Source organism: Rhinoraja longicauda, chromosome 20 (genome assembly GCF_053455715.1).
Source record: "Rhinoraja longicauda isolate Sanriku21f chromosome 20, sRhiLon1.1, whole genome shotgun sequence".
In the NCBI taxonomy this organism is placed as follows: domain Eukaryota; kingdom Metazoa; phylum Chordata; class Chondrichthyes; order Rajiformes; family Arhynchobatidae; genus Rhinoraja; species Rhinoraja longicauda.
The window spans coordinates 494414-518215 of record NC_135972.1 but is presented as its reverse complement, the minus strand read 5'-3'; the positions used below and the strand labels follow the sequence as shown (position 1 = coordinate 518215).

General features: G+C 60.3%; 1 protein-coding gene across 8 annotated transcripts in view; it reads right to left on the bottom strand.

The window, feature by feature from the left end:
* Positions 1–23802, bottom strand: part of LOC144603471 (dedicator of cytokinesis protein 4-like) — a 294693-nt gene that overhangs the window by 39559 nt on the left and 231332 nt on the right. For all 8 annotated transcript variants that reach the window (XM_078416684.1, XM_078416687.1, XM_078416689.1 and 5 more), the window contains one exon: positions 1650–1791. In XM_078416684.1, coding sequence (XP_078272810.1) covers positions 1650–1791 — 142 coding nt within the window. The remainder of the gene's footprint in view (positions 1–1649; positions 1792–23802) is intronic.

Here is a 23802-nt window from a genome sequence, read left to right as displayed (position 1 = left end):
AGATCTGCATTGTGCCTGACGCTTCAAGCTAGATCTGCATTGTGCCTGACGCTTCAAGCTAGATCTTCATTGTACCAATTCTCTACAAGCTAGATCTTCATTGTACATGTACACTTCAAGCTAGATCTGCATTGTACATGTGAGCTGCAAGGTATATCTGCATTGTACATGTACGCTGCAAGGTATATCTGCATTGTACATGAACGCTGCAAGGTATATCTGCACTGTACATGTACACTTCAAGCTAGATCTGCATTGTACATGTACGCTGCAAGGTATATCTGCATTGTACCTGGTCCTCACTGTACCAGTGCATCTGACAGTAAACAAGGCTTGTCTCACATTCCCCCAGGACACCAGTGGTCCCTGCCCTGCGATAGGCTTCTGGGACTTGGACCACTGAAAGCAGGTAGCGTCATGTACTGCAGGGCATGCAATGATGACACATTGGATCCACCATCTGCAGCTCCTTGTTTCCACCTCCAGGCACTGGGTAGGTCGTGTCATGCACACCCCTCACATCAGACCCGTGACACTAGATCTCCCTTTCAAGTTCTGCTATAGTCATAGAGTGATACAGCACGGAAACAGGCCCGACCGCCCAACATGCCCCATCTACACTAGTCCCACCTGCCCACACCGACCAACATGCCCCATCTACACTAGTCCCACCTGCCCACACCGACCAACATGCCCCATCTACACTAGTCCCACCTGCCCACACCGACCAACATGCCCCATCTACACTAGTCCCACCTGCCCACACCGACCAACATGCCCCATCTACACTAGTCCCACCTGCCCACACCGACCAACATGCCCCATCTACACTAGTCCCACCTGCCCACACCGACCAACATGCCCCATCTACACTAGTCCCACCTGCCCACACCGACCAACATGCCCCATCTACACTAGTCCCACCTGCCCACACCGACCAACATGCCCCATCTACATTAGTCCCACCCGCCCACACCGACCAACATGCCCCATCTACACTAGTCCCACCCGCCCACATCGACCAACATGCCCCATCTACACTAGTCCGACCTGCCCACACCGACCAACATGCCCCATCTACACTAGTCCCACCTGCCCACACCGACCAACATGTCCCATCTACACTAGTCCCACCTGCCCACACCGACCAACATGCCCCATCTACACTAGTCCCACCTGCCCACACCGGCCAACATGCCCCATCTACACTAGTCCCACCTGCCTGCGTTTGGCCCATATCCCTCTAAACCTGTCCTGCCCATGCACCTGTCCAAATGTTTCTTAAACGTTGCGATAATCCCTGCCTCAACTACCTCCTTCTGCAGCTCTTTCCACACACCCCCCACCCTAATCTTCGACATAGTCAAAGATTATCAGGTCCAAAAAGAAAAAACATTCATGTCTGTGCTCAAAGCCCCCTGGAGGGGCTGCAACATCTATATTACTTATATATTGTTTTATTTGTGTATGTGTGTGTATTGAAGACATTTCCTGATATTGGTCTTCATTAACCATCAGAATGACTGGAGCAAGAATCTGCCTCCGTTACACCCAGTGGTCAATACAACAGGTGGGCAGGCAGGCAGGTAGGGGATCCTTGCAGGTCTATTTCTGACCAGGTTGTTGCCCCAGAGTGTTTCCAAGGATACATTGTGCATCGGCCTGGAATATCGTTTCTTCGGGCTGGTTGGCGTGCTGCATGGCGATGGCGTGGGGAAACTCATTCAACATTCGCTGCTGGAAAGCCTCCAGCCGCTCGTAATCGTGGCCACGACAAACAAACTCCTTGTTCTGTTGGTGGTGAAAGACAAGGCTGGGGTTATTATCTGACAGGCACCGGGCAGAACTATCCTGGAACGTACAAACGCTGTCACTGTTGTGAGGCAGCAGGCACAACAGTCTACCTTGAACACTTTAGCAACTTGCAAAAAGTAGGCAGGAGGTGAGAACAAATGCCTGGGTGTGGTTGTGGTAACTGCATGCACAATTGTGAAGCTATTTCACAATCAGGTCTACCACCAGGGAGTACAACAATAGAAACATAGAAAAATAGGTGCAGGAGAAGGCCATTCGGCCCTTCGAGCCAGCACCACCATTCAATGTGATCCATTCCTGCTTTCTCCATATCCCTTGACTCCCTTAGCCCCAAGAGCTAAATCTAACTCTCTCTTGAAAACCCTCAGTGAATTGGCCTCCACTGCCTTCTGTGGCAGAGAATTCCACACATTACAAATCTCTTGGTGAAAAGATTTTTCCTCATCTTAGTCCTAAATGGCCTACCCCTTATTCTTAAACTGTGACCCCTGGTTTTGGACTCCCCCAACATGGGGAACATTTTTCCTGCATCTAGCCTGTCCAATCCTTTAAGAATTTTATATGTTTCTATAAGATCCCCTTATTCCTTCTAAATTACAGTGAATGCAAGTCCAGTCGACCCATTCTTTCATCATACGTCAGTCCCGCCATCCCAGGAATTAACCTGGTGAAACGCTGCACTCCCTCAATAGCAACAATGTCCTTCCACAAATGTTCACCACTGCAGATGCCTTGAACTGAGACCCGAGCCCAGCCGCCCAGCCACCCAGACGCCCAGTCACCCGGCCGCCCAGCCACCCGGCCGCCCAGCCACCCAGCCGCCCAGCCATCCGGCCGCCCGGCCGCCCAGCCGCCCAGCCGCCCAGCCGCCCAGCCGCCCGGCCGCCCAGCCACCCGGCCACCCGGCCACCCGGCCGCCCGGCCGCCCGGCCACCCGGCCGCCCGGCCGCCCGGCCACCCGGCCACCCGGCCGCCCGGCCGCCCAGCCGCCCAGCCGCCCGGCCACCCAGCCGCCCAGCCGCCCATCCGCCCAGCCGCCCAGCCGCCCAGCCACCCAGCCAGTGTGTCGTGCTGGTGGTGTAACGATGCTTCATTGTACGGAGACCACTCTTCTGAGTTACATTGTCTGGGCTGGTGAAAAGCAGGCATAGTTTAGTTTAGAGATCAGCATGGAAACAGGCCCTTCGGCCCACCGAGTCCGCACCAACCAGCAATCCCTGCACATTAACACTATCCAACACACACGAGGGACAATTTACACTTACACCAAGCCAATTAACCTACAAACCTGTATGTTTTTGGAGCGTGGGAGGAAACCGCAGATCTCGGAGAAAACCAACGCGGTCACGGGGAGAATGTACAAACTCCGTTCAGACAGCACCCATGGTCAGGATCGAACCAGGGTCTCTGACGCTGTGAGGCAGCAACTCTAGGGCTGCACCACCATGCTGCTTGGGACTGGACCAGAGTTTAGGCCAGAGATCCTATGCTGAATCGGCCTTCAAGAGTTATACTGTGAACGTTGGTCGGTGCCCTCTCAGCCACCCGGCCACCCGGCCGCCCAGCCGCCCAGCCACCCAGCCACCCAGCCGCCCAGCCGCCCAGCCACCCAGCCACCCAGCCACCCAGCCGCCCAGCCGCCCAGCCGCCCAGCCGCCCAGCCACCCAGCCGCCCAGCCGCCCAGCCACCCAGCCACCCAGCCAGTGTGTCGTGCTGGTGGTGTAACGATGCTTCATTGTACGACGGTGCCCTCTCAGCCAAGCAGCAAATCAGCTGGGAAATGTGTCTGTAGGCACGGGTATCCTGGTCATTTATAAACACCACAGGTTGCCTCTGCTTTGGGCAGCAGTGGGTGAATTTAGAAACAATAGCCAAATTTATCTCTTCAATTTGATCGAGGCCCTGTGTGACTAATGACCCAGTTAAATAACATAATTTACTAAATATATTACAAGTGAACTTTACATTTGGAAAGCACTCTGCCTTGTCCAAACTACTTACCAAATACCTAGGTGCATGCTAATCTATCTATCTATCTATCTATCTATCTATCTATCTATATACTACTAAAACTCTGCGGTCCAACATTCCGTATGTATGTATGTATATGTGTATGTACGGAAGATTCCGAAGAATTTCTGTCCATAACTTACAAACCCTACTCCTCCCTGAAGTTACACCAAAGCGCTACGATTTTTGTACCGCCATATTCACCATTAACGTGGGCAACTATTGTAAGTACTTTCGTTCAAATTGAAGCTACCTTTTTAAAGCTAGAGAGATATTAAAGTTTAAATTTTCATTTCTAACCCTTTTCTTGAAGGGGCTTCAGCGCGTGATGTCACAATGGCACCCGTGCACCAATGAGAGATCAGCTCGGTTTTAAATTTACATCTTCAGCTTGTGACGTCACAATGCTTGTGTGAGATTGTTGCAACATTGTTGCGAAAAGCAACTGCCAGTTTTTTAAAGTTGTGCAAGTCACTTAACATACACAGGTCAGCATGGGGCCCCTATTCCCTCCCTCCCCCCCTTCCCCCCTCAACCCCTTCCTCCCCACTCCTTCCCACCTCCATCCCCACTCCCTCCCCCCTCCTCCCCAACTCCCTCCCCACCTCCCTCACCCCTCCTCCCCTAACTCCCCCCCCTCCCTCCTTCCCTCCATCCTCCCCCCCCTCCCTCCACCCTTCCATCCCTCTCCCCCTCCCCCCTCCTTCCACCCTCCCTCCCCCCCTTCTGGTTACAAAGGAAACCCTACGGGGACGGGCCCAACGGGGAAAGAGGGGTACTGGGAAAAGGGGAGGTCCCCCTCCCTCCCCTTCCCCCCTCCCCCTCCCCCCTAACCCTCTCCCTCCCCCTTCCCCCCTCCCCTCCCCCCCTCCCCTCCTCCCTCCACACCTCCCTCCTCCCTCCCTCCCCTCCTCCCGGTTACAATGGAAACCCTACGAGGACGGGCCCAACGGGGAAAGAGGGGTACTGGGAAAAGGGGAGGTCCCCCTCCCTCCCCCTTCCCCCATCCCATCCCCCCTCCCTCCCCTCTCCCTCCCCCTTCCCCCGTTCCCCCCTCCCCTTCCCCCCTCCCTCCACACCTCTCTCCTCCCTCCCTCCCCTTCCCTCCCTCCCATCCTCCCAATGCTTGTTTGAGATGGGTGCTACATTGTTTCGAAAAGCACCACTAACAGATCGCAGTGAGAAGCACTATGTGACCGCGAATGTTTCAAAACAAGCACTTAAAAAGCACTTATCTTTTTTTAAAGTATTTTTTTTTATTGCAAGTCACTTAACATACAGAAATCAGCATTGGGCCCCTATGCTCGTGGGCCACCGGGGCAAGTGTTTCGAAAAAAGCACTGAGAGTGTGTCTGGGGGAGAGAGAGAATGGGGGGGGTCTGAGAATGGGGACTGGGGAGGGGGACAACAGGGGTCGTTGCGGAGGGGGCTTGGTGGTGGGGGAAAGAGGGGTACTGGGAAAAGGGGAGGTTCCACTTCCCCCCTCAACCCCTTCCTCCCCCCTCCTTCCCACCTCCATCCCCACTCGCTCCCCCCCTCCCTCCCCCCTCAATCCCAACCTCCATCATCACACAGCCCCTAACTCCCCCCCTCCCTCCTTCCCTCCATCCCACCCTCCCCCACTCCCTGCCCCCTCCCTCCACCCTTCCATCCCTCTCCCCCTCCCACCTCCTTCCACCCTCCCTCCCCCCCTCCCGGTTACAATGGAAACCCTACGGGGACGAGCCCAACGGGGAAAGAGGGGTACTGGGAAAAGGGGAGATCCCCCTCCCTCCCCTCCCCCTACCCCCTTCCCCCCTCCCCTTCCCCCTCCCCTCCCCCCTCCCTCCCCCTCCCCTCCTCCCTTCACACCTCCCTCCTCCCTCCCCCCCCCCTCCCGGTTACAATGGAAACCCTATGAGGACAGGCCCAACGGGGAAAGAGGGGTACTGGGAAAAGGGGAGGTCCCCCTTCCCCCTCAACCCCTTCATCCCCCCTCCTTCCCACCTCCATCCCCACTCCCTCCCCCCCTCCTCCCCCTCCCTCCCCAACTCCCTCCCCCCTCCCCCCTAACTCCCCCCTCCCTCCTTCCCTCCCTCCCCAATCCCTCCCCCCCTCCCTCCACCCTTCCATCCCTCTCCCCCCTCCTTCCACCCTCCCTCCCCCCTCCCGGTTACAATTGAAACCCTACGAGGACGGGCCCAACGGGGAAAGAGGAGTACTGGGAAAAGGGGAGGTCCCCTCCCTCCCCCCTTCCCCCTCCCCTCCCCCCTCCCCTCTCCCTCCCCCTCCCCCCTACCCCCCTCCCTCCCCTCCCCCCTCCCTCCCCTCCCCTCCTCCCTCCACACCTCCCTCCTCCCTCCCTCCCCCTTCCCGCCCTCCCCTCCCGGTTACAATGGAAACCCTACGAGGACGGGCCCAACGGGGAAAGAGGGGTACTGGGAAAAGGGGAGGTCCCCCTCCCTCCCTCCCCCCTCCCCTCTCCCTCCCCCCCTTCCCTCCTCCCTTCCCCCCTCCCCCTCCCATTCCCCCCTCCCTCCCCCCTACCCCCCTCCCTCCCCTCTCCCTCCCCCCTCCCCCCCTCCCCTCCCTCCTCCCTCCCCCTTCCCTCCCCCAACCCTCCCCCTTTCCTCCCCTCCCGGTTACAATGGAAACCCTACGAGGACGGGCCCAACGGGCCCACTCGGTCTAGTATACTACTAAAACTCTGCGGTCCAACATTCCGTATGTATGTATGTATATGTGTATGTACGGAAGATTCCGAAGAATTTCTGTCCATAACTTACAAACCCTACTCCTCCCTGAAGGTACACCAAAGCGCTACGATTTTTGTACCGCCATATTCACCATTAACGTGGGCAACTATTGTAAGTACTTTCGTTCAAATTGAAGTTACCTTTTTAAAGCTAGAGAGATATTAAAGTTTAAATTTTCATTTCTAACCCTTTTCTTGAAGGGGCTTCAGCGCGTGATGTCACAATGGCACCCGTGCACCAATCAGAGATCAGCTCGGTTTTAAATTTACATCTTCAGCTTGTGACGTCACAATGCTTGTGTGAGATTGTTGCAACATTGTTGCGAAAGGCAACTGCCAGTTTTTTAAAGTTGTGCAAGTCACTTAACATACACAGATCAGCATGGGGCCCCTATTCCCTCCCTCCCCCCCCCTTCTCCCCTCAACCCCTTCCTCCCCACTCCTTCCCACCTCCATCCCCACTCCCTCCCCCCCTCCCTCCCCCCTCAATCCCAACCTCCATCACCACTCAGCCCCTAACTCCCCCCCTCCCTCCTTCCCTCCATCCCACCCTCCCCCACTCCCTCCCCCCTCCCTCCACCATTCCATCCCTCTCCCCCTCCCCCCTCCTTCCACCCTCCCTCCCCCCCTCCCGGTTACAATGGAAACTATACGGGGACGGGCCCAACGGGGAAAGAGGGGTACTGGGAAAAGGGGAGGTCCCACTTCCCCCCTCAACCCCTTCCTCCCCCCTCCTTCCCACCTCAATCCCCACTCCCTCCCCCCTCCCTCCCCCCTCAATCCCAACCTCCATCACCACTCAGCCCCTAACTCCCCCGCTCCCTCCTTCCCTCCATCCCACCCTCCCCCACTCCCTCCCCCCTCCCTCCACCATTCCATCCCTCTCCCCCTCCCCCCTCCTTCCACCCTCCCTCCCCCCTCCCGGTTACAATGGAAACCCTACGGGGACGGGCCCAACGGGGAAAGAGGGGTACTGGGAAAAGGGGAGGTCCCCCTTCCCCCCTCAACCCCTTCATCCCCCCTCCTTCCCACCTCCATCCCCACTCCCTCCCCCCCTCCTCCCCAACTCCCTCCCCCCTAACTCCCCCCTCCCTCCTTCCCTCCATCCCTCCCTCCCCCAATCCCTCCCCCTCCCTCCACCCTTCCATCCCTCTCCCCCTCCCCCCTCCTTCCACCCTCTCTCCCCCCTCCCGGTTACAATTGAAACCCTACGAGGACGGGCCCAACGGGGAAAGAGGGGTACTGGGAAAAGGGGAGGTCCCCCTCACTACCCCCTTCCCCCTCCCCTCCCCCCTTCCCCTCCCTCCCCCTCCCCCCTCCCTCCCCTCCCCCTCCCTCCCCTCCCCTCCTCCCTCCACCCCTCCCTCCTCCCTCCCTCCCCCTTCCCTCCCTCCCCTCCTCACGGTTACAATGGAAACCCTACGAGGACGGGCCCAACGGGGAAAGAGGGGTACTGGGAAAAGGGGAGATCCCCCTCCCTCCCCCTTCCCCCCTCTCCCCCTTACCTCCCCCCCTCCCTCCCCTCTCCCTCCCTCCTCCCCCTTCCCCCCTCCCCCCCTCCCCTCCCCCTCCCCTCCTCCCTCCACACCTCCCTCCTCCCTCCCTCCCTCCCCCTTCCCTCCCTCCCCTCCTCCCGGTTACAATGGAAACCCTACGAGGACGGGCCCAATGGTGAAAGAGGGGTACTGGGAAAATGGGAGGTTCCCCTCCCTCCCCCCTCCCTCCCTTCTCCCTCCCCCCCTCCCTCCCCCTCCCCTTCCCCCCTCCCTCCCCTTCCCCCCTCCCCCCTCCCTACCCCTCCCCCCTACCCCCTTCCCTCCCCTCTCCCTCCTCCCTTCCCCCCTCCCCTCCCCCTCCCCTCCCCCTCCCCTCCCCCCTCCACACCTCCCTACTCCCTCCCTCGAAAAGCAACTGACAGAAGCACTAAGTAGCCGCGAATGTTTCAAAACCAGCACTTAACCGCGAATGTTTTTTTAAAAAGCACTTAACCGCGAATGTTTCAAAACAAGCAATTAAAAAGCACTTTTTTAAAAAAAGTATTTTTTTTTATTCCAAGAGAATGGGGGGGGGGTCTGAGAATGGGGACTGGGTAGGGGGACAACAGGGGTCGTTGCGGTGGGGGCTTGGTGGTGGGGGAAAGAGGGGTACTGGGAAAAGGGGAGGTCCCACTTCCCCCTCAACCTCTTCCTCCCCCCTCCTTCCCACCTCCATCCCGACTCTCTCCCCCCTCAATCCCAACCTCCATCACCACTCAGCCCCTAACTCACCCCTCCCTCCTTCCCTCCATCCGACCCTCCCCCACTCCCTCCCCCCCTCCCTCCACCCTTCCACCCCTCTCCCCCTCCTTCCACCCTCCCTCCCCCCCTCCCGGTTACAATGGAAACCCTACGGGGACGGGCCCAACGGTGAAAGAGGGGTACTGGGAAAAGGGGAGTTCCCCCTCCCTCCCCTCCTCCCTCCCCTCCCCCCTACCCCTCTTCCCCCCTCCCCCTCCCCTCCCTCACCCTCCCCTCCTCCCTCCACACCTCCCTCCTCCCTCCCTCCCCCCTCCCGGTTACAATGGAAACCCTACGAGGACGGGCCCAACGGGGAAAGAGGAGTACTGGGAAAAGGGGAGGTCCCCCTCCCTCCCCCCTTCCCGCTCCCCTCCCCCCTCCCCTCTCCCTCCCCCTCCCCCCTACCCCCCTCCCTCCCCTCCCCCCTCCCTCCCCTCCCCTCCTCCCTCCACACCTCCCTCCTCCCTCCCTCCCCCTTCCCGCCCTCCCCTCCTCCCGGTTACAATGGAAACCCTACGAGGACGGGCCCAACGGGGAAAGAGGGGTACTGGGAAAAGGGGAGGTCCCCCTCCCTCCCTCCCCCCTACCCACCTCCCTCCCCTCTCCCTCCCCCCTTCCCTCCTCCCTTCCCCCCTCCCCCCTCCCATCCCCCCCTCTCCCCCCTCCCTCCCCCCTACCCCCCTCCCTCCCCTCTCCCTCCCCCCTTCCCCCCTCCCCCCCTCCCCTCCCTCCCCTCCTCCCTCCCCCTTCCCTCCCCCAACCCTCCCCCTTTCCTCCCCTCCCGGTTACAATGGAAACCCTACGAGGACGGGCCCAACGGGCCCACTCGGTCTAGTATAATACTAAAACTCTGCGGTCCAACATTCCGTATGTATATACGGAAGATTCCGTATGTATATACGGAAGATTCCGAAGATTTCTGTCCATAACTTACAAACCCTGCTCCTCCCAGACGGTACACCAAAGCGCTACGATTTTTGTACCGCCGTATTCACCATTGACGTGGGCAACTATTGTAAGTACTTTCGTTCAAATTGAAGCTACCTTTTTAAAGCTAGAGAGATATTAAAGTTTAAATTTTCATTTCTAACACTTTTCTTGAAGGGTCCAAACCCTACTCCTCCCAGACGGTACACCAAAGCGCTACGATTTTTGTACCGCCGTATTCACCATTAACATGGGCAACTATTGTAAGTACTTTCGTTCAAATTGAAGCTACCTTTTTAAAGCTAGAGAGATATTAAAGTATAAATTTTCATTTCTAACCCTTTTCTTGAAGGGGCTTCAGTGCGTGATGTCACAATGGCACCCGTGCACCAATGAGAGATCAGCTCGGTATTAAATTTACATCTTCAGCTTGTGACGTCACAATGCTTGTGTGAGATTGTTGCAACATTGTTGCAAAAAGCAACTGCCAGTTTTTTAAAGTTGTGCAAGTCACTTAACATACACAGATCAGCATGGGGCCCCTATTCCCTCCCTCCCCCCCTTCCCCCCTCACCCCTTCCTCCCCACTCCTTCCCACCTCCATCCCCACTCCCTCCCCCCCTCCTCCCCAACTCCCTCCCCACCTCCCTCACCCCTCCTCCCCTAACTCCCCCCCTCCCTCCTTCCCTCCATCCTCCCCCCCTCCCTCCACCCTTCCATCCCTCTCCCCCTCCCCCCTCCTTCCACCCTCCCTCCCCCCCTTCTGGTTACAAAGGAAACCCTACGGGGACGGGCCCAACGGGGAAAGAGGGGTACTGGGAAAAGGGGAGGTCCCCCTCCCTCCCCTTCCCCCCTCCCCTCCCCCCTCCCCCCTAACCCTCTCCCTCCCCCTCCCCTCCCCCCTCACCTCCTCCCTCCACACCTCCCTCCTCCCTCCCTCCCCTCCTCCCGGTTACAATGGAAACCCTACGAGGACGGGCCCAACGGGGAAAGAGGGGTACTGGGAAAAGGGGAGGTCCCCCTCCCTCCCCCCTTCCCCCATCCCATCCCCCCTCCCTCCCCTCTCCCTCCCCCCCGTTCCCCCTCCCCTTCCCCCCTCCCTCCACACCTCTCTCCTCCCTCCCTCCCCTTCCCTCCCTCCCATCCTCCCAATGCTTGTTTGAGATGGGTGCTACATTGTTTCGAAAAGCACCACTAACAGATCGCAGTGAGAAGCACTATGTGACCGTGAATGTTTCAAAACAAGCACTTAAAAAGCACTTATCTTTTTTTAAAGTATTTTTTTTTATTGCAAGTCACTTAACATACACAGATCAGCATTGGGCCCCTATGCTCGTGGGCCACCGGGGCAAGTGTTTCGAAAAAAGCACTGAGAGTGTGTCTGGGGGAGAGAGAGAATGGGGGGGGGGGGGTCTGAGAATGGGGACTGGGGAGGGGGACAACAGGGGTCGTTGCGGAGGGGGCTTGGTGGTGGGGGAAAGAGGGGTACTGGGAAAAGGGGAGGTCCCACTTCCCCCCTCAACCCCTTCCTCCCCCCTCCTTCCCACCTCCATCCCCACTCCCTCCCCCCTCCCTCCCCCCTCAATCCCAACCTCCTTCACCACTCAGCCCCTAACTCCCCCCCTCCCTCCTTCCCTCCATCCCACCCTCCCCCACTCCCTCCCCCTCCCTCCACCATTCCATCCCTCTCCCCCTCCCCCCTCCTTCCACCCTCCCTCCCCTCCTCCCGGTTACAATGGAAACCCTACGAGGACGGGCCCAATGGGGAAAGAGGGGTACTGGGAAAATGGGAGGTTCCCCTCCCTCCCCCCTCCCTCCCTTCTCCCTCCCCCCCTCCCTCCCCCTCCCCTTCCCCCCTCCCTCCCCTTCCCCCCTCCCCCCTCCCTCCCCCTCCCCCCTACCCCCTTCCCTCCCCTCTCCCTCCCCCCCTTCCCCCTCCCCTCCCCCCTCCCTCCCCCTCCCCTCCCCCCTCCACACCTCCCTACTCCCTCCCTCGAAAAGCAACTGACAGAAGCACTAAGTAGCCGCGAATGTTTCAAAACCAGCACTTAACCGCGAATGTTTTTTTAAAAAGCACTTAACCGCGAATGTTTCAAAACAAGCAATTAAAAAGCACTTTTTTTTTTAAAGTATTTTTTTTTATTCCAAGAGATGGGGGGGGGTCTGAGAATGGGGACTGGGGAGGGGGACAACAGGGGTCGTTGCGGTGGGGGCTTGGTGGTGGGAGAAAGAGGGGTACTGGGAAAAGGGGAGGTCCCACTTCCCCCTCAACCTCTTCCTTCCCCCTCCTTCCCACCTCCATCCCCACTCTCTCCCCCCTCAATCCCAACCTCCATCACCACTCAGCCCCTAACTCACCCCTCCCTCCTTCCCTCCATCCGACCCTCCCCCACTCCCTCCCCCCCTCCCTCCACCCTTCCACCCCTCTCCCCCTCCTTCCACCCTCCCTCCCCCCCTCCCGGTTACAATGGAAACCCTACGGGGACGGGCCCAACGGGGAAAGAGGGGTACTGGGAAAAGGGGAGTTCCCCTCCCTCCCCTCCTCCCTCCCCTCCCCCCTACCCCTCTTCCCCCCTCCCCCTCCCCCCCTCCCTCCCCCTCCCTCCTCCCTCCACACCTCCCTCCACACCTCCCTCCTCCCTCCCTCCCCCCCTCCCGGTTACAATGGAAACCCTACGAGGACGGGCCCAACGGGGAAAGAGGAGTACTGGGAAAAGGGGAGGTCCCCCTCCCTCCCCCCTTCCCCCTCCCCTCCCCCATCCCCTCTCCCTCCCCCTCCCTCCCCCTCCCCCCTACCCCCCTCCCTCCCCCCCCCCTCCCTCCCCTCCCCTCCTCCCTCCACACCTCCCTCCTCCCTCCCTCCCCCTTCCCGCCATCCCCTCCTCCCGGTTACAATGGAAACCCTACGAGGACGGGCCCAACGGGGAAAGAGGGGTACTGGGAAAAGGGGAGGTCCCCCTCCCTCCCTCCCCCCTACCCACCTCCCTCCCCTCTCCCTCCCCCCCTTCCCCTCCTCCCTTCCCCCCTCCCCTCCCCCCTCCCATCCCCCCTCTCTCCCCCTCCCTCCCCCCCTACCCCCCTCCCTCCCCTCTCCCTCCCCCCCTCCCCTCCCCCCCTCCCTCCCCTCCTCCCTCCCCCTTCCCTCCCCCAACCCTCCCCCTTTCCTCCCCTCCGGTTACAATGGAAACCCTACGAGGACGGGCCCAACGGCCCACTCGGTCTAGTATACTACTAAAACTCTGCGGTCCAACATTCCGTATGTATGGATGTATATGTGTATGTACGCAAAGATTCCGAAGAGTTTCTGTCCATAACTTACAAACCCTACTCCTCCCTGACGGTACACCAAAGCGCTACGATTTTTGTACCGCCATATTCACCATTAACATGGGCAACTATTGTAAGTACTTTCGTTCAAATTGAAGCTACCTTTTTAAAGCTAGAGAGATATTAAAGTTTAATTTTCATTTCTAACCCTTTTCTTGAAGGGGCTTCAGCGCGTGATGTCACAATGGCACCCGTGCACCAATGAGAGATCAGCTCGGTTTTAAATTTACATCTTCAGCTTGTGACGTCACAATGCTTGTGTGAGATTGTTGCAACATTGTTGCGAAAGGCAACTGCCAGTTTTTTAAAGTTGTGCAAGTCACTTAACATACACAGATCAGCATGGGGCCCCTATTCCCTCCCTCCCCCCCCTTCCCCCCTCAACCCCTTCCTCCCCACTCCTTCCCACCTCCATCCCCACTCCCTCCCCCCCTCCTCCCCAACTCCCTCCCCACCTCCCTCACCCCTCCTCCCCTAACTCCCCCCCCCTCCCTCCTTCCCTCCATCCCTCCCCCCCTCCCTCCACCCTTCCATCCCTCTCCCCCTCCCCCCTCCTTCCACCCTCCCTCCCCCCTTCTGGTTACAAAGGAAACCCTACGGGGACGGGCCCAACGGGGAAAGAGGGGTACTGGGAAAAGGGGAGGTCCCCCTCCCTCCCCTCCCCTCCCCCCTCCCCCTCCCCCCTAACCCTCTCCCTCCCCCTTCCCCCCTCCCCTCCTCCCTCCACACCTCCCTCCTCCCTCCCTCCCCTCCTCCCGGTTACAATGGAAACCCTACGAGGACGGGCCCAACGGGGAAAGAGGGGTACTGGGAAAAGGGGAGGTCCCCCTCCCTCCCCCTTACACGCTCCCTCCCTCCCCCTCCCCCTCTCCCTCCCCCCTCCCCTCCCCCCTCCCTCCCCCTCCCCTCCTCCCTCCACACCTCCCTCCTCCCTCCCCCCTACCCCCCTCCCTCCCCTCTCCCTCCTCCCCCTTCCCCCTCCCTCCCCCTCCCCTCCTCCCTCCCCCTCCCCTCCTCCCTCCACACCTCCCTCCTCCCTCCCTCCCCCTTCCCTACCTCCCCTCCTCCCGGTTACAATGGAAACCCTACGACGACGGGCCCAACGGGGAAAGAGGGGTACTGGGAAAACGGGTGGTCCCCCTCCCTCCCCCCTTCCCCCCTCCCTACCCCCTCCCTCCCCTCTCCCTCCCCCTTGCCCCTTCCCCCCTCCCCCTCCCCTCCCCCCTCCACACCTCCCTCCTCCCTTCCCTCCCCCCCACTCCCCTCCCGGTTACAATGGAAACCTTACGAGGACGGGCACAACGGGGAAAGAGGGGTACTGGGAAAAGGGGAGGTCCCCCTCCCTCCCCCTTCCACCCTCACCCCTTCCCCCCACCCCTCCCCCTCTCCCTCCCCCCTCCCTCCACCTCCCCCCCTTCCCCCCTCCCCCTCCCTCCCCCTCCCCTCCTCCCTCCACACCTCCCTCTTCCCTCCCTCCCCCCTCCCTCCCTGCCTCACGGTTACAATGGAAACCCTACGAGGACGGGCCCAACGGGGAAAGGGGTGTGCTGGGGAAAGGGGGGGGAGAGTAAGAGTGTATCTGGGGGAGAGAGAATGGGGGGGTCTGAGAATGGGGACTGGGGAGGGGGACAACAGGGGGCTTGGTGGTTTGGGGAAAGAAGAGTACTGGGAAAAGGGGAGGTACCCCTCCCTCCCCACTCTCCTCCCTCCCTCATCCCTCCCTCCCTCCCGTCCCAGCAGCGCTGACCGCCGGGAGGTGTAGTCGCCGTCGCCTCTCCCGCTGTTTGATTTCATTTATAACAAAGACATTTATTTAAAATGAGGAATGTGATTTTCATTAAGTTTGATTTTATTTATTTTAAAAAAGCTGATGCTCTATAGATAAGTTTATTTCCTTTTCAACAAAGAACGCTGTTTATTTTAAAGTAAAATAGACCCTCCCCCCACCCCCCTCCCTCCCCTCTCCCTCCCCATCCCCCTCCCCTCCTTCCCCCTCCCCTCCCCCCTCCACTCCACCCTCCCCTCCCCCCCTCCCTCCCACTTCCCTCCCTCCCATCCTCCCGGTTACAATGGAAACCCTACGAGGACGGGCCCAACGGGCCCACTCGGTCTAGTCTATCTATCTATCTATATACTACTAAAACTCTGCGGTCCAACATTCCGTATGTATGTATGTATATGTGTATGTACGGAAGATTCCGAAGAATTTCTGTCCATAACTTACAAACCCTACTCCTCCCTGAAGTTACACCAAAGCGCTACGATTTTTGTACCGCCATATTCACCATTAACGTGGGCAACTATTGTAAGTACTTTCGTTCAAATTGAAGCTACCTTTTTAAAGCTAGAGAGATATTAAAGTTTAAATTTTCATTTCTAACCCTTTTCTTGAAGGGGCTTCAGCGCGTGATGTCACAATGGCACCCGTGCACCAATCAGAGATCAGCTCGGTTTTAAATTTACATCTTCAGCTTGTGACGTCACAATGCTTGTGTGAGATTGTTGCAACATTGTTGCGAAAGGCAACTGCCAGTTTTTTAAAGTTGTGCAAGTCACTTAACATACACAGATCAGCATGGGGCCCCTATTCCCTCCCTCCCCCCCCCTTCTCCCCTCAACCCCTTCCTCCCCACTCCTTCCCACCTCCATCCCCACTCCCTCCCCCCCTCCCTCCCCCCTCAATCCCAACCTCCATCACCACTCAGCCCCTAACTCCCCCCCTCCCTCCTTCCCTCCATCCCACCCTCCCCCACTCCCTCCCCCCTCCCTCCACCATTCCATCCCTCTCCCCCTCCCCCCTCCTTCCACCCTCCCTCCCCCCCTCCCGGTTACAATGGAAACTATACGGGGACGGGCCCAACGGGGAAAGAGGGGTACTGGGAAAAGGGGAGGTCCCACTTCCCCCCTCAACCCCTTCCTCCCCCCTCCTTCCCACCTCAATCCCCACTCCCTCCCCCCTCCCTCCCCCCTCAATCCCAACCTCCATCACCACTCAGCCCCTAACTCCCCCGCTCCCTCCTTCCCTCCATCCCACCCTCCCCCACTCCCTCCCCCCTCCCTCCACCATTCCATCCCTCTCCCCCTCCCCCCTCCTTCCACCCTCCCTCCCCACTCCCGGTTACAATGGAAACCCTACGGGGACGGGCCCAACGGGGAAAGAGGGGTACTGGGAAAAGGGGAGGTCCCCCTTCCCCCCTCAACCCCTTCATCCCCCCTCCTTCCCACCTCCATCCCCACTCGCTCCCCCCCTCCCTCCCCCCTCAATCCCAACCTCCATCATCACACAGCCCCTAACTCCCCCCCTCCCTCCTTCCCTCCATCCCACCCTCCCCCACTCCCTGCCCCCTCCCTCCACCCTTCCATCCCTCTCCCCCTCCCACCTCCTTCCACCCTCCCTCCCCCCCTCCCGGTTACAATGGAAACCCTACGGGGACGAGCCCAACGGGGAAAGAGGGGTACTGGGAAAAGGGGAGATCCCCCTCCCTCCCCTCCCCCTACCCCCTTCCCCCCTCCCCTTCCCCCTCCCCTCCCCCCTCCCTCCCCCTCCCCTCCTCCCTTCACACCTCCCTCCTCCCTCCCCCCCCCCCTCCCGGTTACAATGGAAACCCTATGAGGACAGGCCCAACGGGGAAAGAGGGGTACTGGGAAAAGGGGAGGTCCCCCTTCCCCCTCAACCCCTTCATCCCCCCTCCTTCCCACCTCCATCCCCACTCCCTCCCCCCCTCCTCCCCCTCCCTCCCCAACTCCCTCCCCCCTCCCCCCTAACTCCCCCCTCCCTCCTTCCCTCCCTCCCCAATCCCTCCCCCCCTCCCTCCACCCTTCCATCCCTCTCCCCCCTCCTTCCACCCTCCCTCCCCCCTCCCGGTTACAATTGAAACCCTACGAGGACGGGCCCAACGGGGAAAGAGGAGTACTGGGAAAAGGGGAGGTCCCCTCCCTCCCCCCTTCCCCCTCCCCTCCCCCCTCCCCTCTCCCTCCCCCTCCCCCCTACCCCCCTCCCTCCCCTCCCCCCTCCCTCCCCTCCCCTCCTCCCTCCACACCTCCCTCCTCCCTCCCTCCCCCTTCCCGCCCTCCCCTCCCGGTTACAATGGAAACCCTACGAGGACGGGCCCAACGGGGAAAGAGGGGTACTGGGAAAAGGGGAGGTCCCCCTCCCTCCCTCCCCCCTCCCCTCTCCCTCCCCCCCTTCCCTCCTCCCTTCCCCCCTCCCCCTCCCATTCCCCCCTCCCTCCCCCCTACCCCCCTCCCTCCCCTCTCCCTCCCCCCTCCCCCCCTCCCCTCCCTCCTCCCTCCCCCTTCCCTCCCCCAACCCTCCCCCTTTCCTCCCCTCCCGGTTACAATGGAAACCCTACGAGGACGGGCCCAACGGGCCCACTCGGTCTAGTATACTACTAAAACTCTGCGGTCCAACATTCCGTATGTATGTATGTATATGTGTATGTACGGAAGATTCCGAAGAATTTCTGTCCATAACTTACAAACCCTACTCCTCCCTGAAGGTACACCAAAGCGCTACGATTTTTGTACCGCCATATTCACCATTAACGTGGGCAACTATTGTAAGTACTTTCGTTCAAATTGAAGTTACCTTTTTAAAGCTAGAGAGATATTAAAGTTTAAATTTTCATTTCTAACCCTTTTCTTGAAGGGGCTTCAGCGCGTGATGTCACAATGGCACCCGTGCACCAATCAGAGATCAGCTCGGTTTTAAATTTACATCTTCAGCTTGTGACGTCACAATGCTTGTGTGAGATTGTTGCAACATTGTTGCGAAAGGCAACTGCCAGTTTTTTAAAGTTGTGCAAGTCACTTAACATACACAGATCAGCATGGGGCCCCTATTCCCTCCCTCCCCCCCCCTTCTCCCCTCAACCCCTTCCTCCCCACTCCTTCCCACCTCCATCCCCACTCCCTCCCCCCCTCCCTCCCCCCTCAATCCCAACCTCCATCACCACTCAGCCCCTAACTCCCCCCCTCCCTCCTTCCCTCCATCCCACCCTCCCCCACTCCCTCCCCCCTCCCTCCACCATTCCATCCCTCTCCCCCTCCCCCCTCCTTCCACCCTCCCTCCCCCCCTCACGGTTACAATGGAAACTATACGGGGACGGGCCCAACGGGGAAAGAGGGGTACTGGGAAAAGGGGAGGTCCCACTTCCCCCCTCAACCCCTTCCTCCCCCCTCCTTCCCACCTCAATCCCCACTCCCTCCCCCCTCCCTCCCCCCTCAATCCCAACCTCCATCACCACTCAGCCCCTAACTCCCCCGCTCCCTCCTTCCCTCCATCCCACCCTCCCCCACTCCCTCCCCCCTCCCTCCACCATTCCATCCCTCTCCCCCTCCCCCCTCCTTCCACCCTCCCTCCCCCCTCCCGGTTACAATGGAAACCCTACGGGGACGGGCCCAACGGGGAAAGAGGGGTACTGGGAAAAGGGGAGGTCCCCCTTCCCCCCTCAACCCCTTCATCCCCCCTCCTTCCCACCTCCATCCCCACTCCCTCCCCCCCTCCTCCCCAACTCCCTCCCCCCTAACTCCCCCCTCCCTCCTTCCCTCCATCCCTCCCTCCCCCAATCCCTCCCCCTCCCTCCACCCTTCCATCCCTCTCCCCCTCCCCCCTCCTTCCACCCTCTCTCCCCCCTCCCGGTTACAATTGAAACCCTACGAGGACGGGCCCAACGGGGAAAGAGGGGTACTGGGAAAAGGGGAGGTCCCCCTCACTACCCCCTTCCCCCTCCCCTCCCCCCTTCCCCTCCCTCCCCCTCCCCCCTCCCTCCCCTCCCCCTCCCTCCCCTCCCCTCCTCCCTCCACCCCTCCCTCCTCCCTCCCTCCCCCTTCCCTCCCTCCCCTCCTCACGGTTACAATGGAAACCCTACGAGGACGGGCCCAACGGGGAAAGAGGGGTACTGGGAAAAGGGGAGATCCCCCTCCCTCCCCCTTCCCCCCTCTCCCCCTTACCTCCCCCCCTCCCTCCCCTCTCCCTCCCTCCTCCCCCCTTCCCCCCTCCCCCCCTCCCCTCCCCCTCCCCTCCTCCCTCCACACCTCCCTCCTCCCTCCCTCCCTCCCCCTTCCCTCCCTCCCCTCCTCCCGGTTACAATGGAAACCCTACGAGGACGGGCCCAATGGTGAAAGAGGGGTACTGGGAAAATGGGAGGTTCCCCTCCCTCCCCCCTCCCTCCCTTCTCCCTCCCCCCCTCCCTCCCCCTCCCCTTCCCCCCTCCCTCCCCTTCCCCCCTCCCCCCTCCCTACCCCTCCCCCCTACCCCCTTCCCTCCCCTCTCCCTCCTCCCTTCCCCCCTCCCCTCCCCCTCCCCTCCCCCTCCCCTCCCCCCTCCACACCTCCCTACTCCCTCCCTCGAAAAGCAACTGACAGAAGCACTAAGTAGCCGCGAATGTTTCAAAACCAGCACTTAACCGCGAATGTTTTTTTAAAAAGCACTTAACCGCGAATGTTTCAAAACAAGCAATTAAAAAGCACTTTTTTTAAAAAAGTATTTTTTTTTATTCCAAGAGAATGGGGGGGGGGTCTGAGAATGGGGACTGGGTAGGGGGACAACAGGGGTCGTTGCGGTGGGGGCTTGGTGGTGGGGGAAAGAGGGGTACTGGGAAAAGGGGAGGTCCCACTTCCCCCTCAACCTCTTCCTCCCCCCTCCTTCCCACCTCCATCCCGACTCTCTCCCCCCTCAATCCCAACCTCCATCACCACTCAGCCCCTAACTCACCCCTCCCTCCTTCCCTCCATCCGACCCTCCCCCACTCCCTCCCCCCCTCCCTCCACCCTTCCACCCCTCTCCCCCTCCTTCCACCCTCCCTCCCCCCCTCCCGGTTACAATGGAAACCCTACGGGGACGGGCCCAACGGTGAAAGAGGGGTACTGGGAAAAGGGGAGTTCCCCCTCCCTCCCCTCCTCCCTCCCCTCCCCCCTACCCCTCTTCCCCCCTCCCCCTCCCCTCCCTCACCCTCCCCTCCTCCCTCCACACCTCCCTCCTCCCTCCCTCCCCCCTCCCGGTTACAATGGAAACCCTACGAGGACGGGCCCAACGGGGAAAGAGGAGTACTGGGAAAAGGGGAGGTCCCCCTCCCTCCCCCCTTCCCGCTCCCCTCCCCCCTCCCCTCTCCCTCCCCCTCCCCCCTACCCCCCTCCCTCCCCTCCCCCCTCCCTCCCCTCCCCTCCTCCCTCCACACCTCCCTCCTCCCTCCCTCCCCCTTCCCGCCCTCCCGTCCTCCCGGTTACAATGGAAACCCTACGAGGACGGGCCCAACGGGGAAAGAGGGGTACTGGGAAAAGGGGAGGTCCCCCTCCCTCCCTCCCCCCTACCCACCTCCCTCCCCTCTCCCTCCCCCCTTCCCTCCTCCCTTCCCCCCTCCCCCCTCCCATCCCCCCCTCTCCCCCCTCCCTCCCCCCTACCCCCCTCCCTCCCCTCTCCCTCCCCCCTTCCCCCCTCCCCCCTCCCCTCCCTCCCCTCCTCCCTCCCCCTTCCCTCCCCTAACCCTCCCCCTTTCCTCCCCTCCCGGTTACAATGGAAACCCTACGAGGACGGGCCCAACGGGCCCACTCGGTCTAGTATACTACTAAAACTCTGCGGTCCAACATTCCGTATGTATGTATGTATATGTGTATGTACGGAAGATTCCGAAGAGTTTCTGTCCATAACTTACAAACCCTACTCCTCCCAGACGGTACACCAAAGCGCTACGATTTTTGTACCGCCATATTCACCATTAACGTGGGCAACTATTGTAAGTACTTTCGTTCAAATTGAAGCTGCCTTTTTAAAGCTAGAGCGATATTAAAGTTTAAATTTTCATTTCTAACCCTTTTCTTGAAGGGGCTTCAGCGCGTGATGTCACAATGGCACCCGTGCACCAATGAGAGATCAGCTCGGTTTTAAATTTACATCTTCAGCCTGTGACGTCACAATGCTTGTGTGAGATTGTTGCAACATTGTTGCGAAAAGCAACTGCCAGTTTTTTAAAGTTGTGCAAGTCACTTAACATACACAGATCAGCATGGGGCCCCTATTCCCTCCCTCCCCCCTTCCCCCCTCAACCCCTTCCTCCCCACTCCTTCCCACCTCCATCCCCACTCCCTCCCCCCCTCCTCCCCAACTCCCTCCCCACCTCCCTCACCCCTCCTCCCCTAACTCCCCCCCCTCCCTCCTTCCCTCCATCCTCCCCCCCATCCCTCCACCCTTCCATCCCTCTCCCCCTCCCCCCTCCTTCCACCCTCCCTCCCCCCCCTTCTGGTTACAAAGGAAACCCTACGGGGACGGGCCCAACGGGGAAAGAGGGGTACTGGGAAAAGGGGAGGTCCCCCTCCCTCCCCTTCCCCCCTCCCCTTCCCCCCTCCCCTTCCCCCTCCCCCTCCCCCCTCCACACCTCCCTCCTCCCTCCCTCCCCTCCTCCCGGTTACAATGGAAACCCTACGAGGACGGGCCCAACGGGGAAAGAGGGGTACTGGGAAAAGGGGAGGTTCCACTTCCCCCCTCAACCCCTTCCTCCCCCCTCCTTCCCACCTCCATCCCCACTCGCTCCCCCCCTCCCTCCCCCCTCAATCCCAACCTCCATCACCACTCAGCCCCTAACTCCCCCCCTCCCTCCTTCCCTCCATCCCACCCTCCCCCACTCCCTGCCCCCTCCCTCCACCCTTCCATCCCTCTCCCCCTCCCACCTCCTTCCACCCTCCCTCCCCCCCTCCCGGTTACAATGGAAACCCTACGGGGACGAGCCCAACGGGGAAAGAGGGGTACTGGGAAAAGGGGAGATCCCCCTCCCTCCCCTCCCCCTACCCCCTTCCCCCCTCCCCTTCCCCCCTCCCCTCCCCCTCTCCCTCCCCCTCCCCTCCTCCCTCCACACCTCCCTCCTCCCTCCCTCCCCCCCTCCCGGTTACAATGGAAACCCTATGAGGACAGGCCCAACGGGGAAAGAGGGGTACTGGGAAAAGGGGAGGTCCCCCTTCCCCCCTCAACCCCTTCATCCCCCCTCCTTCCCACCTCCATCCCCACTCCCTCCCCCCCTCCTCCCCCTCCCTCCCCAACTCCCTCCCCCCTCCCCCCTAACTCCCCCCTCCCTCCTTCCCTCCCTCCCCAATCCCTCCCCCCCTCCCTCCACCCTTCCATCCCTCTCCCCCCTCCTTCCACCCTCCCTCCCCCCCTCCCGGTTACAATTGAAACCCTACGAGGACGGGCCCAACGGGGAAAGAGGAGTACTGGGAAAAGGGGAGGTCCCCCTCCCTCCCCTCTTCCCCCTCCCCTCCCCCCTCCCCTCTCCCTCCCCCTCCCCCCTACCCCCCTCCCTCCCCTCCCCCCTCCCTCCCCTCCCCTCCTCCCTCCACACCTCCCTCCCTCCCCCTTCCCTCCCTCCCCTCATCCCGGTTACAATGGAAACCCTACGAGGACGGGCCCAACGGGGAAAGAGGGGTACTGGGAAAAGGGGAGATCCCCCTCCCTCCCCTCCCCCTACCCCCTTCCCCCCTCCCCTTCCCCCCTCCCCTCCCCCTCTCCCTCCCCCTCCCCTCCTCCCTCCACACCTCCCTCCTCCCTCCCTCCCCCCCTCCCGGTTACAATGGAAACCCCACGAGGACGGGCCCAACGGGCACACTTGTGCTAGTCTATATACTACTAAAACTCTGCGGTCCAACATTCCGTATGTATGTATGTATATGTGTATGTACGGAAGATTCCGAAGAATTTCTGTCCATAACTTACAAACCCTACTCCTCCCTGAAGGTACACCAAAGCGCTACGATTTTTGTACCGCCATATTCACCATTAACGTGGGCAACTATTGTAAGTACTTTCGTTCAAATTGAAGTTACCTTTTTAAAGCTAGAGAGATATTAAAGTTTAAATTTTCATTTCTAACCCTTTTCTTGAAGGGGCTTCAGCGCGTGATGTCACAATGGCACCCGTGCACCAATCAGAGATCAGCTCGGTTTTAAATTTACATCTTCAGCTTGTGACGTCACAATGCTTGTGTGAGATTGTTGCAACATTGTTGCGAAAGGCAACTGCCAGTTTTTTAAAGTTGTGCAAGTCACTTAACATACACAGATCAGCATGGGGCCCCTATTCCCTCCCTCCCCCCCCCTTCTCCCCTCAACCCCTTCCTCCCCACTCCTTCCCACCTCCATCCCCACTCCCTCCCCCCCTCCCTCCCCCCTCAATCCCAACCTCCATCACCACTCAGCCCCTAACTCCCCCCCTCCCTCCTTCCCTCCATCCCACCCTCCCCCACTCCCTCCCCCCTCCCTCCACCATTCCATCCCTCTCCCCCTCCCCCCTCCTTCCACCCTCCCTCCCCCCCTCACGGTTACAATGGAAACTATACGGGGACGGGCCCAACGGGGAAAGAGGGGTACTGGGAAAAGGGGAGGTCCCACTTCCCCCCTCAACCCCTTCCTCCCCCCTCCTTCCCACCTCAATCCCCACTCCCTCCCCCCTCCCTCCCCCCTCAATCCCAACCTCCATCACCACTCAGCCCCTAACTCCCCCGCTCCCTCCTTCCCTCCATCCCACCCTCCCCCACTCCCTCCCCCCTCCCTCCACCATTCCATCCCTCTCCCCCTCCCCCCTCCTTCCACCCTCCCTCCCCCCTCCCGGTTACAATGGAAACCCTACGGGGACGGGCCCAACGGGGAAAGAGGGGTACTGGGAAAAGGGGAGGTCCCCCTTCCCCCCTCAACCCCTTCATCCCCCCTCCTTCCCACCTCCATCCCCA